At 41.9% G+C, this 12,531-nt stretch overlaps 1 protein-coding gene across 1 annotated transcript in view; it reads left to right on the forward strand.

Annotated features, from left to right (window-relative positions):
- LOC138736441 (potassium voltage-gated channel subfamily KQT member 5-like) overlaps window positions 1–12,531 on the forward strand; it is a 278,988-nt gene that overhangs the window by 246,527 nt on the left and 19,930 nt on the right. The window contains exons 7-10 of the mRNA XM_069885971.1: window positions 402–497; window positions 7,016–7,113; window positions 8,634–8,660; window positions 9,315–9,371. Coding sequence (XP_069742072.1) covers window positions 402–497; window positions 7,016–7,113; window positions 8,634–8,660; window positions 9,315–9,371 — 278 coding nt within the window. The remainder of the gene's footprint in view (window positions 1–401; window positions 498–7,015; window positions 7,114–8,633; window positions 8,661–9,314; window positions 9,372–12,531) is intronic.

The raw sequence follows: 12,531 nt of genomic DNA on the forward strand, positions 1-12,531 counted from the left end.
TTGGCAGCCTCAAGGGCAGTACGCTGAATCCTGACTATGACTCCTCTATCATGATCTCATGGTCATGGTCTCATAATCCAGTCAATAACCCACACTGTTGCTGGTCAATGTTAAAAGGTTTACATAGACACTGCATGGAGTTGTAACATCTGCATGCTCACTGTGATTCAGAATGGTATGAAGGAAAAAGAAGAGGGATGAAAAATGGTTCCTTTTCATTCAAACAATGCAAATGATGGAGCTGATTGAAACATTGCAGGATTAGAATGGGAAGGCAGAGCCAGTTGCATCTAAGTAGTAGAGGGGCTCAAGAATGAGGAAACAATCCTCCAGCAGCTTGTGTGGCCGTGTAACCAATTAGAGTGTGCTGATCTGACATGCCTTTGTGACTTTTATCACAGGGTATTCTTGGCTCAGGGTTTGCCTTAAAAGTTCAAGAACAACATCGGCAGAAACATTTTGAGAAGAGGAGACATCCAGCTGCCAGTCTCATCCAGGTGAGTCCGTGGAAAGATTCCCACCTCAACATTGCAATGGGGCTAGGGATGGTAGTCCTTGTTGTGGGTTTGTTCGAAATCTGGGACTCAGATGAGGCAGGGGCAAAAAGATCCTCTGACAAAAGCAGTTACATTTCTTAAAGACGTCTGAAGTCTCTGTGACTGATTTTTAGAATATATCTGAATGGTGAAGGCTCAAGGGTCAATAGAAATTATCTGTCACACTTCAGTAAGACAGAGTAACAGGAGGAATTCTTGAACCTAATTAACATCAGTGATCCATGCTTATTGATCATACCGTTACACATACAGTTTACAATAACACATGTACACAAAGTAACACTCATGCAGAAAGACACTAACCACATACAGAATGTTTGTGTTCAACTAATGTGTGACAGATCTCATTATGGCTTTGTCCCAAATTTGAACAAGTAATTGAATTCTAAAGCTTAAGTGAGACTGGCCATCCTTGACACCAAAACTGAGAAAGAGAGAGAGAATGATTGGCTAAAACAGTACAAACTTGGGAGAAGCACAACTCAATGTTTAAGGCCCATCATCTCAGTTTTAATTCATCACTACAGGAGTTCCTCAGGATTATCCGCTGACAGCTGCTTCACTGATTGTATCTAGCCGATTATGAGGTCAGGAGTGGAGATGTTTGATGAGAATTCCAGTTTTCAATTCCATTTGTTGGCAATCAAAATAGGATTACTTTCACTTGAGATCAATGCAACCTTTTTAAAGGAGAATTTGGAAGGGTAATAAATGCTGACATTGCCAACAGTTACTCACCATGCTCCTCACACACTGTCACTCCAAAGCAGGAATCGTCTACAACTTTGCCTGGGTATAGAAATATTTAAAAAGCCCAATTTCTAATTTGGATGCATAGGAAATAAAGTACCTTAAAGTACAGTCCACAGAATCAAGAACGATATTGGATACACAAAGTTGACGTTTTTATTTTTGTTCATTTATATTCATATGCTTTAGTTGCCACAGTCCCAAAACCATTTCAGTAATAGGACTTTTATATTCAGTCACCCTGATATTCAGGATAACAGCCCCTTCAGGCCCACAAGCTCCTGCCATCGAAATATACCAATTAACTTTCAAATCCCGTTCATTTTGACAGGATGGGAGAGGAAACTGGAGCACCCAGAGGAAACCCTGCAGACACAAGAGAACGTACAAACTCCTTATGGATAGCACCAGTTGAATCTATGTAATCCACAGTAATAGTCTTGTGCTAATTGCTATACTAACACTCTCGCCCTTCCAATGAGAGCTCTGTGGGTTAAACCTGGGCAGAAGAAGGCAGCTAATGCACATATCCATGGAGACTTCCTCTTGTTCCCCACATAGATCTTTCAGAGCACAATGGTCCATTCTTCAGACGCTAAGCTTTGAAAATCCTTTCTCAGTGAGTTGCAGTTACTGAGTGGTGACTGAGCTGTTAATGCTGCCAAGTGTGTAACACAGACTTCAGAGCATACCGGCATAAATCTGAGCCTTCTTTAACATTCCAATGTGCAGCACACACATCAGCTGTGATAAAATGTCCCGTTTTATTTTATTTTATGCTGTTACAAAACAGAGCGCCATGTGTTGGGTTGGATAGTAGTAAGCTCCAGTGAGGATCACCTTTCATTGCAGGGGAGGAAATTGATTAAATTGTGAGGGCATGTTTCATGGACTAAGCTTGTTTTCCCTTGAGTATAGAAAATTAAAAGGAGATCTCATTGCAGTGTTAAAGATGATTAAGAGATTTGCCCATGTAGCTGAAGAACAATTATTTCCCCTGGTGGTGAACCTATTGTTGAGAAACCTTATTGTTGAGGAAGTACTGCTTCACACAAAGACCGGTGGAAATTAAGGAGGCCGTCAAAACGAAGTTGGGTTTGGGTTATTAAGGGAGACAAATTAGATGAATAAAAAATGACTACAAATTCATCCTGAGATGCTAATTGGCCTCTTGTCTCCCCACTGCAAAGATCACTACAAATACAATTTGGCAAATCTTTCTTTAAGTTTATAACTGCACAATTTGATGTGTTAAGTCTGGCCTGGGATGTAAAAGGAAATGAATAGCTCTATATCTGTTGAGACTCCCTCCACAGATCTTTGAGACACACTGATTATTACTCAGGAGTGACCCTTATCAATTTTTATCGGTTATTAGTAATTAGATAACAGCATCCACAGCCCCTTTCTATCAGTACCATTGCAGCATTCAGCTAGGTTTATTTCAACCCAGAAATTGTTTCAAATATAAGTGACCTGGTTCTAATGGATCACTTGAGTGATGAGAAGAACATTAGAAAGGCCTTTCTGTGCTGGAGATGTCAGTATTTATTGGCATTCCTGATTGTCCTTGGACATAATTAGGATCAGTCTCATTGGTTTGGAGATATACAGCAGATCTCTGTCCTTAACGGGCATTAATAAACCTGCTAAACTTGACTGGAACCTAACAACCCTCTTGTTTACCTTGAGTAGCTTTAGATCGAGATTTATTTGATGACTTGAATTGTAAGTAGTGCTGAACTTGTGTCTCTGGATTAGTGGTCCAGCGTGATGTCTCATTTATTAAAATAAAGAAACTTGGGTTCTTTTTAAAACAACTATATTTATTGACTAAGCAAACAGCCCTAAAGACAAAACATACACATGCCAGACCTCATGTGGAGGCATCCATCTTGAATCCACCCAAGATGCAACACACTCAATCTCCAACTCCTCCTGGTGGTAGCACTGCATTACTACATACTCTTTCCTTGAGATGTCTAACATGGGTGGTGTTTCCTCTGTTTCTGTGCAGGCTGAATCCTCTACATTTACCTGTTCCTGCAGTATCTCTGGCATTTTCCACAGGCTCCTTTGATTCCTCCTCAGTATTTGACCCTCCTCTGTTCTGACAGTGTAGGATCTTGGATTATTTCTCCTAGAACAGTAGTCTTTTTGTCCCAAGTGATGGAATCTCTGAGTCTCACTGTGTCGTGTTGTACCAGTGGCCATAAGCTTCTCACTCACTTGTCATACTTTGCCTTTTGTTTCCCTTGCAGATGCTTCTGTTTCTGTTCGACATCTCGGTTCTTGTTTGGGTCTGCAGAGTAGGGAAATGTTGTGCGTAGTCTATGTCCCATCAGAATCTCAGCAGGTGACATGCCTTGTTCAAGTGGTGAAGCTCTGTAACTCAATATAGCTAGATATGGATCTGACTCACTGTTTAGTGCTTTCTTGAGCAGCTGTTTAACTATGTGAACTCCTTTCTCTGCTTTACCATTTGACTGTGAATGCAGAGGATTTGAACTCACACGTTGGAAATCATACTCTTCTGCAAAGTTCTGAAATTCTCTACAACTGTAGCATGGTCCATTGTCACTGCAGACAATTTGAGGAATTCCGTGTCTTGCAAAGATCGATTTCATATATTGGATCAAACAAGCAGCAGGCATGCTAAGAAGCAGCGCAATCTCTGGATAGATCGATAGATAATCAATAACCAGCAAGTAATTCTTTCCTTCCATGTGGAACAGATCAATCCCAACTTTCTGCCATGGTCCTGCTGGTACATCATTTATAATCATGGGTTCCTTTGTCTGCTTTGCATGGTTTCAAACAGGTCAATGTCAGCATTTATCTTTGGCCAATATATAGCTGTTCTGGCCCTCCTCTTGCATTTTTCAATTCCAGGATGCCCCTCATACACCCTTTTCAACATCTCTTGCCTCAGTGATTGAGGAATGACAATTTGACTAAGTAGAAGCCCGTTGGCAACACTCAGCTCAGCTCTGATTTTATAGTATGACTGACATTCACCTCTAGACTATTCAGATCCTTGATGACTTTCTGTAGAACTGTGTCCTTTTCTGTTTCAGCTGTGATCTGCTTGGATTTCATGTCCAATACGGGAAGATATACAGTAATCAGCTTCACATGGAGATTCACATCTGTCTCTGTGGAACTCTCATTGGGTGCTTCATTCTGCCCTGGATAACACATCAGCTAACATGGTGTGAACACCAATTCAAAGTCATAACATTGTAGCTTCATCATCAGTCTTTGGATTCTTGGCAATATTTCATTGAGATTTTTCTTGATATCACTATTAATGGCTTGTGGTCTGTTTCTGCCATGAATGTTGGTCAACCATACACATAATTGTGGAATTTCTCAAGTCCATTGACCAGACCTAGACACTCTTTCTCGATCTGTACATATCGACATTCAGAGGTTGCCATCATCCTTGATGCATATGCTACTGGCCTCCAATCTTCTCCTACATCTTTTGAAGTGTCCGTGGATAGTTTTGCCAATCTGGATCCATCAAATAACATCAAAAGTATTGGTTCTATAGTTAGAATGATCTTCAATTGTCCCCATTCCTCGTGGTTGTCTGTCCATTTGAATTCACATTTTTCCTGTAATAATTTCTTTAGGTACATTGTTTTGGAAGACAGGTTTGGTATGGATTTACCAGTGAAATTGATCTCAATATACCTTTTTTGTCAGTGGGTCGGGCATCTCTAAAATTGCTTTCACCTTGCTCTTGTCTGGATCTACACCTGCCTCTGACTGCTTATCTGCCAAAAGGGTGATTTCCTTCACACCAAACTGATGTTTTCTCTGTTTAACTTTAATCCATACTTCTGGATGTGCTATAGCACTTTGATGAGCCTCTCATTGTGCTGCTCCTGTATGGATCCCCATAGGATCATGTCATCCATGTACACATGTACCCCATTTATGCCTTCTATGATGTGCTCCACTGTACTGTGGAACACTTCCGGAGCTGAGGAAATTCCAAAAGGCCTAATCAGACAGGAGTATTGGCCAAATGGTGTATTAAATGTACAGTATTTTGTGCTATCATCATGCAGTTTTATTTACCAGAAGCCCTGGGGTGCATCCAATTTAGAGAAAAACTTTGCACTGGTCACTTCACTTGTAATTTCATCCCTGGTTGGAATCTGATTATGTTCCTCTTTATATTGGCATTCAAGTCTTTTGGGTCAATGCACACATTTAGGTCACCGTTCTTCTTTTTGACACATGCCATTGAATTCACCCATTCTTTGGGTTTCTCCACTGTTTTTATGACCCCTAGTGATGCCATTCCGTCAAGTTCCTGGTCAAGCTTTTCTTTTAGTGGTGTTGGAACCCGCCTTGGGGGATGCACTACTGGATGTGCGTCCTCTTTTAACTGTATCTTATAGGTGAATGGTAGAACTCCAAACCCTTTGAAGATGTTGGGAAATTGATGCAGTATTTCCTCAACACTGTTCTGTGCATAATCACTGTAAATGTGGTACACCCTCTTGACTAGGTTTAAGTTTTCACAGGGTTTGTCACCAAGCAGTGAATAATATCCATCTGGGACTACTGTGAACCTGAGTTTACATGTACCTTTTGTGTCAATGCTCTGTCAATTGAGGGCTTTGAGCAGTACAGGATTTGCATGGATGTACGGCTTTATCTTCATTGCCCCAATGTCATCCTCAGAGATCAAATTGATCTTTGCCCCTGTGTCTAGCTTGAAAGGAATATTTGTTCCATTTATATCCAATGACACAGTCCATTTATGCTGCTTGACACTATTCACTTCCTGCACCACTATGCCCATGAAAAATGTATCACTGACAGCAATTTCTTCTATAGTGTGTACACGTTTACTTCTGTTGCTTTTATTACTATAAAAAAAATTGATTCTTTTTAAAATAACTAGATGTATTAACTAAGCGAACAGCCTTAAGGACAGAACTTACATATGCCAGACCTCATGTGGAGGCATCCATTTTGAATCCACCCAAGATACAACATTCCCCAGTTGCTACACACTGTCACTGACTACTCCTGATGGTAGCACTCTATCACTACAGCCTCGAACTCAGGCATCTGACCACTCCCCTACTATATGTACAATTCCTTCATGAGCTAATAATGTCTACAGGGTGGTGCATGTGACCTAAAGCCTTTGAAAAAATATTCTTTTAGCACAGAAACTTACTCGCAATGCGACTTGATTTGTTTATTATTGTATAGTTTAAATACTTTTAAAAAACAATTTGATTGTGTTTAAAGTCATCTGGGAATGAGTTGAAGTGTGAGAGTGTATTAGTTCATGCCAGCATCCCCACATGAAAGCAAAGGATCAGAAACCATTTTGTCCCGGAATTGTCTTGTGATTTTGATCTACGCCACCTCTGGATCCATTTGACTTGTTGACGTTCTTCTCACCCCAACCACCTTCCACCTTTAACCCAAGGCTGCCTGGCGGTTTTACTCCACCGATGGGAATCACACTTACCTGGAGGCAACCTGGCGATTCTACGAGAGTATCCTATCTCCACTCAGGCATGTATCTAAAGCTTTGATCATGAATGCACCAGTCATTTGGATTGTTTTCACTAATCTGCTTTTCTTTTCCATTTTTGTTTCATTTTCCCCCCATTTTCCCTCTCCCTCCCGGCCTTATTTATTTCTCTATATATAAAAACATCTGCACGTAGTATGTGTGGCATAGTTATACTGCTGATGATGAGAACTCGGTTTCCATAGCAACCTGGAAGCCGCATTTGAACGCCTTGCATATCTGCAGCCCTGTGAAGTAGGTACAAAACTGGCAGCTGATGTTTTACGTTGGCGTCTGTCCTCTGCCTTGTGGTTACTCCATGCTTTTTGAAGCTGGTTCCCATATGTCCTTGTGCAGCTGCAGATGTCTGAATGTTCATTGGCAGGATCCAGTTATCCCTGCACCAAGTCGCACTGCTCTGACTGTCAAGCAGAGTTATGAGAAATGTGCAAAGGACATTTTGGTCAGATAATGGGAAGTTTTCAAACAGGATAATGGGAGGTTCCAAAGAACAACTGCCAACATGGAAACCTGAAGCATGAACAGGAGTCGTTCTGCAGGTCAGGCATCATCTTTGGAAAGAGAGAACTGAACTGTTAACTCTGTTTCTCCTTCCACAGATGCTGCCAGATATGCTCTTTCTAGTATTTTCAGTTTTTATTCGTTCTTTTCTTAATCTTAAAAAAATATCCACAAGAATTTGAAACCAATTTTCACAAAAAAGAAAGGATAGGTTTGTTCATTTGTGTATCTCAGGGCACCATTTCTGTTGCCCACTTCATCCAGTGCTGTTTACACATTCCATTATCGAGCTCGATGTTCACACTCCACCTATGAGCTACAACTCTGTAGGTTTCAAGGGTATCTACTGGGAGTGTATGACAGGGCAACGGGGATGAAGGGGGAAGGGAGAGAGAGAAAGAGTGTATGTGCATGTGTCTGATTTTGAGAGAGACAGAAGGGAGAGAGAGTGTATGAGAGAGGCTAGAAAGAGGGACAATGTGTGAGAGAGGGAAGGAGTGTGTGTGTGTGTGTGAGAGAGAGAGAGAGTTCTTTGCTACAGTTTTGCACACAGTTGTGCCAATAGTATCACCAGGAGGTGAGGGAAAACTGGATCCTCTGTTTCTTTTTCATTTTACATGCATGCTGTGCATTTAAGGTGATAGCTAAAGCTTTCCTGACAATGCCTGCACTCTGGGAGGGAGTCAGAAGCACCCCCCCCCCTCCCCACACACACACACACACACACACACACACACACACACACACACACACACACACACACACACACACACACACACACACACACACACACACACACACACCAGGATTGTGAGAAATATGGGGGGAAGAGGAGGGGAGCGAGCACATAGTGAAGGGAACGTAAAAATGAGGAGAAAGAGGGAGGGGAAGGGTCAGTGTGACTGGGTGCCCCAGCTCCCCAGGAGTGCAGCTTTAGAGCATGCATCATTTGCCTTTGAATATGTGTTTGGCACCCCTGTGGAAGTGAAGCTCATTCCCCCATGCTTTGATCTTGTGTGGCTGCTGTGTTTAACTTTGACTCTCCATTTTCCACTCCTAGCATTGGTGCAATTTTGCTTAACCTACCCCAGCTTCTGCGAGTGAGATCGACAAGTGCTGTACCTCTCCTGGTTTGAGCTGGGAGGGGGTTCTGTTGGTTATCATGCCTTTACAGTGCGTGGAATTATTCAATCACTGTTTCTTTTGTTACTTTCTGTCTGACTCTGTTTCTTTTTTACAAACTAACCTTGAAGAAAAGACCAAGGAGAGCCTTTCACCAGGTTTGTTCTCTATAATGAAATCACAGAAACGGTGCAAAAATTCAAAATTTGTATTCAGGTTCTCGGCTTTTTAAACCTCGCTACCAACTTGCATAGACTCTGGCTAATGGGAATGGGCAAATGTGGCTGAAATGCCAGTGAGATAGACCCGTGCTCCCTTCCTCCCCAGCCCCTTTCCTCGCCGCTCCTTCTTCATCCAGTGTCCTTGCTTCAAGTAAAAAGGTCAAATATCTGTTATCTAACCACATACCAATGGCCCAGTAACTCGTTCACCCACTGGTGTGGGCAAGGACATAACATGGCCAAGTATACTTGGGTTTTAGTAAAGGGAATGTTCTTTAAGTGTTACCTATAATTCTGCTTCACCCACCCCAGAATGTGATGAAACACACCTTATCATAGTCAATCAGTTCTAAACTGACTGGTAATTTTAGAAACTCACCACAAGATCTTCAACAAGAGCTGAAATACCAGCAGGGATCTAAACCCTGATGTGGACCTGGAATACTTTTACTTTTAGCATTGTTCAATGCTAGATTACTGTGAAAAGTGATAAAAGGAGGATGAAATCATAATTGTTAGACGTAATTGCTCAGACTGTTTGGTGCATTGGTCAGCTTTTAAAATGCTCCTCTATTTCCCCTCACTTCCCAGTAAGCCATTTAGTAATAAACAGAAGCTCTTCAGGATATACACCTCCTGGAAATATAGGTATCCAGTATCTGCTCACATGGTCTTTGGGAATGCCACTAACAGCAGCTGCATGCTTAGTTATCCTCCTGCTACAATGAAAGTGTTTCCATGTGCAAATTCCTGGATCCTTTAACTGTTTATAGGAGTGTTTGCCTTCCCTCCTTCTCTCTCCTCCCCACTACTTGCCTTCTCCCCCTCCCCTCCTACTTTTTCCCCTCCTTTCCCACCTCCTCCTCCCTTTCCTTGCTTTTATCTTGCTTGCTGCCTGCAGATGAATTAGGATAGATGTTGGTCACTGCCTTTTCATAGCATGGTCCTTGATCCTCTCCAATGGAGTAATGGGACACGAGGCTCTTCCAGTTATTGAACAGTGCTCAGTACGACCCCAGCAATACTTGAAATCCACACGTAGGCCCTTTCACAAAGCTGATTGCCTGGAGTTTGTGTTAAAGTGGCTGTTGGCATTCAGAATTCCTAGACTGAATTGAGCAGAAAGACCATAAAGTGCCCCAGAGGCAGCTGAATGGGGAATGGGAAAGATGCTGCCTTGGTATCCCAGTCTTCCATTTTATTCTGCTAGGAATCATTTTGATGCTCCCACTGTGGGCAGAAAACCTGCCAGAATAGCTTAGGGCTTCTTCCTACCTGTGTTTTTTTTTCAAATGTTGTTAACTTTGTGGTAAATCTTAGTTTATATCCAGACAATTTCTCCAATGTTGAAAATTAACTTTTACAACTTATGGAGTTTCATTTTTATATTTCTCCACTGATCGACCATAAAATGTGGCTCATAATGTGGATCTGAATCTCTCTCTGGGAACTATTCATTAACTGCAGAGGATGTTCACACCATTGGCTGCTGGCAAACAATGTGAGCGTTTAACTGCACCCATCAACTTGACTTTGTGCATTATGCATGTTCATAAAGTGTTGCATTCAGCATGAGACTTCTGTCATTTTATTTATGCCCATTAGAAACAGAGAGGCTGAGGTTTTACCATTGGTAATGTAGCACAAAAAGGGCTTTGTGGATAAGGAAACACTTGGCAGGTCACCAATCAAACATTATTCAATAGTCAGAATTACGGATGCTGCAATTTTGAGCAAACAAGGAGTTCTACATTTCAGGTCAGGACTTATTATCAGGCCTCAACTTTTCACTTGAGGTCCTTTATTGAGAGTGATAAGGGTCCTGTCCCAGAACATTGACTGAAGCATACAGGAGGGAGATAGAGCTGCTGGTTGAGTGGTGTCACAACAATAACCTTGCACTCAACATTAGTAAATCCAAGGAGATGATTGTGGACTTCAGGAGGAAATGACCCCAGTCCTCATCGAGGGGTCAGCAATGGACGTGGTCAGGAACTTCAAATTCCTAGGTGTCAACATCTCTGAGGATCTGTCCTGGAACCTCCATGTCGGTGCAATTACAAAGAAGGCTCTTCAGTGGCTATACTTTGTGAGGAGTTTAAGGAGATTCAGTATGTCACTGACCGAAGACTTTCAAAAACTTCTACAAGTTTACCATGGAGAGCATTCTGGCTGGTTGCATCACAGTTTGAGACGGAGGTGCCAACGCTCAGCACAAGAAAAATCTCCAATGTTGTTAACTCGGCCTGCGACATCACAGGCTCCATTGAGGGCATGTGTAAAGAGTGGTGCCGTAAGAAAGCAGCCTCTATCCTAAAGGACCTCCACCACACAGGCCATGCCCACTTCACTCTGCTACCATTGGGGGAAAAGGTACAGGAGCCCACTCAGTGACACAAAGGCAGCTTCTTCCCCACTGACACCAGTGAACCACAAACACTGCCTTACTTTGATTTTTTCTTGCACTATTTTTATTTATTTTGTAAGGTGGTTTATATACATGTTTGCCCTGTGACGCTGCTGCAAAGCAACACATTTCATGACATGTTCCTTGCAATAAATTCTGATTCTATTTCTCTCCATGGATGGTGCCTAACTTGCTGATTCTCTTTGTTCACTCATTGTTCACTACTTACCCAAATCCCCTTTATGTGATGTTATAGCCTTATCCTTATAGTGAATCATTCCCTTTTTAATAACCTTCCGCATCAAAGTATCATTTGCAACTTCCCCCTTCATTCTTCCGGGACTAATCCTCAGTCTGGGCTCTTGGGTCTCACTGATCTCATTGACCTAAATGGGTGCAGGGAGATTTGTAAAAATATTGACACTTTTGATTTGAAGTCCTTCAATTGACTTGTTGAATTTCTACCATATAATATGTCTAGAACTTGTCCAAGGCCTTGATGATTCAATTAGTGGCGGGTTGTATTGAAGAAATTTCACTAGGCATGATATAACTATTGAAAAAGAGGGTGGATAACATCTTCGCCCTGAGTCTCGATAAAAGATCCCAACCCGAAATGGTTCCCACCATGGATGTTCCTTGACCTGCTGAGTCCCTCCGCCTTCTCTTTGTTCCCTCGTGCTATGAATGTTCCCTGGTACGGGGAGTTTTCACCTGCATTCACCTTCATTCTGTGACTCTAATTATTGGTGAGGCATTGGCTGAAGCATCTGAACGCTTAAACTGGTGATGCAAATGGTGAGAAAAGCTTCTAAAGCAGACAAGCATAAAGCATTGAGGAGGGACTGCAATCAGCATCTTTAAAAAAATGTACGAAAGCCTAGAGCAAAAACAATGAGGAAATAAGACTAAAAAATTGACAGTGCGATAAAAATATTGAAACTTTTGAACTTATATTGATGAAAATCCATTTACAATGCAGAGATAAGGATGGCCAGGAGTTTTAAAAGGAGAGTCAATGTTTTACGCCTACGACTGTGTGACTCGGTATAACATCAACAACACCATCTCCAAATTCACTGACGATATCACGGTAGGTGGGTTGTATAAAAAGGGGAGAAGAGTCAGCATCCAGAAGGGAGACTAAAAACTTGGCTGAATTATCGACCAACAAAAACCTTGCACTCAATGTCACCAAAACCAAGGAGCTGATTGATGACTTCAGAAAAGGGAAAGCCAGAGGTGTACGATCCAGTGAACATTGGGGGATCAGAGAGTAAATCAGTAATCAGATCAGAGGTGGAGAGGGTGAGCAAATTTAAGTTCTTGTGAGTCACTATCTCGGAGGATCTTTCCTGGACCCAACACACTAATGGCATCGTGAAAAAAGCACACCTGCAC

This window comes from Narcine bancroftii, chromosome 6 (genome assembly GCF_036971445.1).
Source record: "Narcine bancroftii isolate sNarBan1 chromosome 6, sNarBan1.hap1, whole genome shotgun sequence".
Lineage (NCBI taxonomy): Eukaryota > Metazoa > Chordata > Chondrichthyes > Torpediniformes > Narcinidae > Narcine > Narcine bancroftii.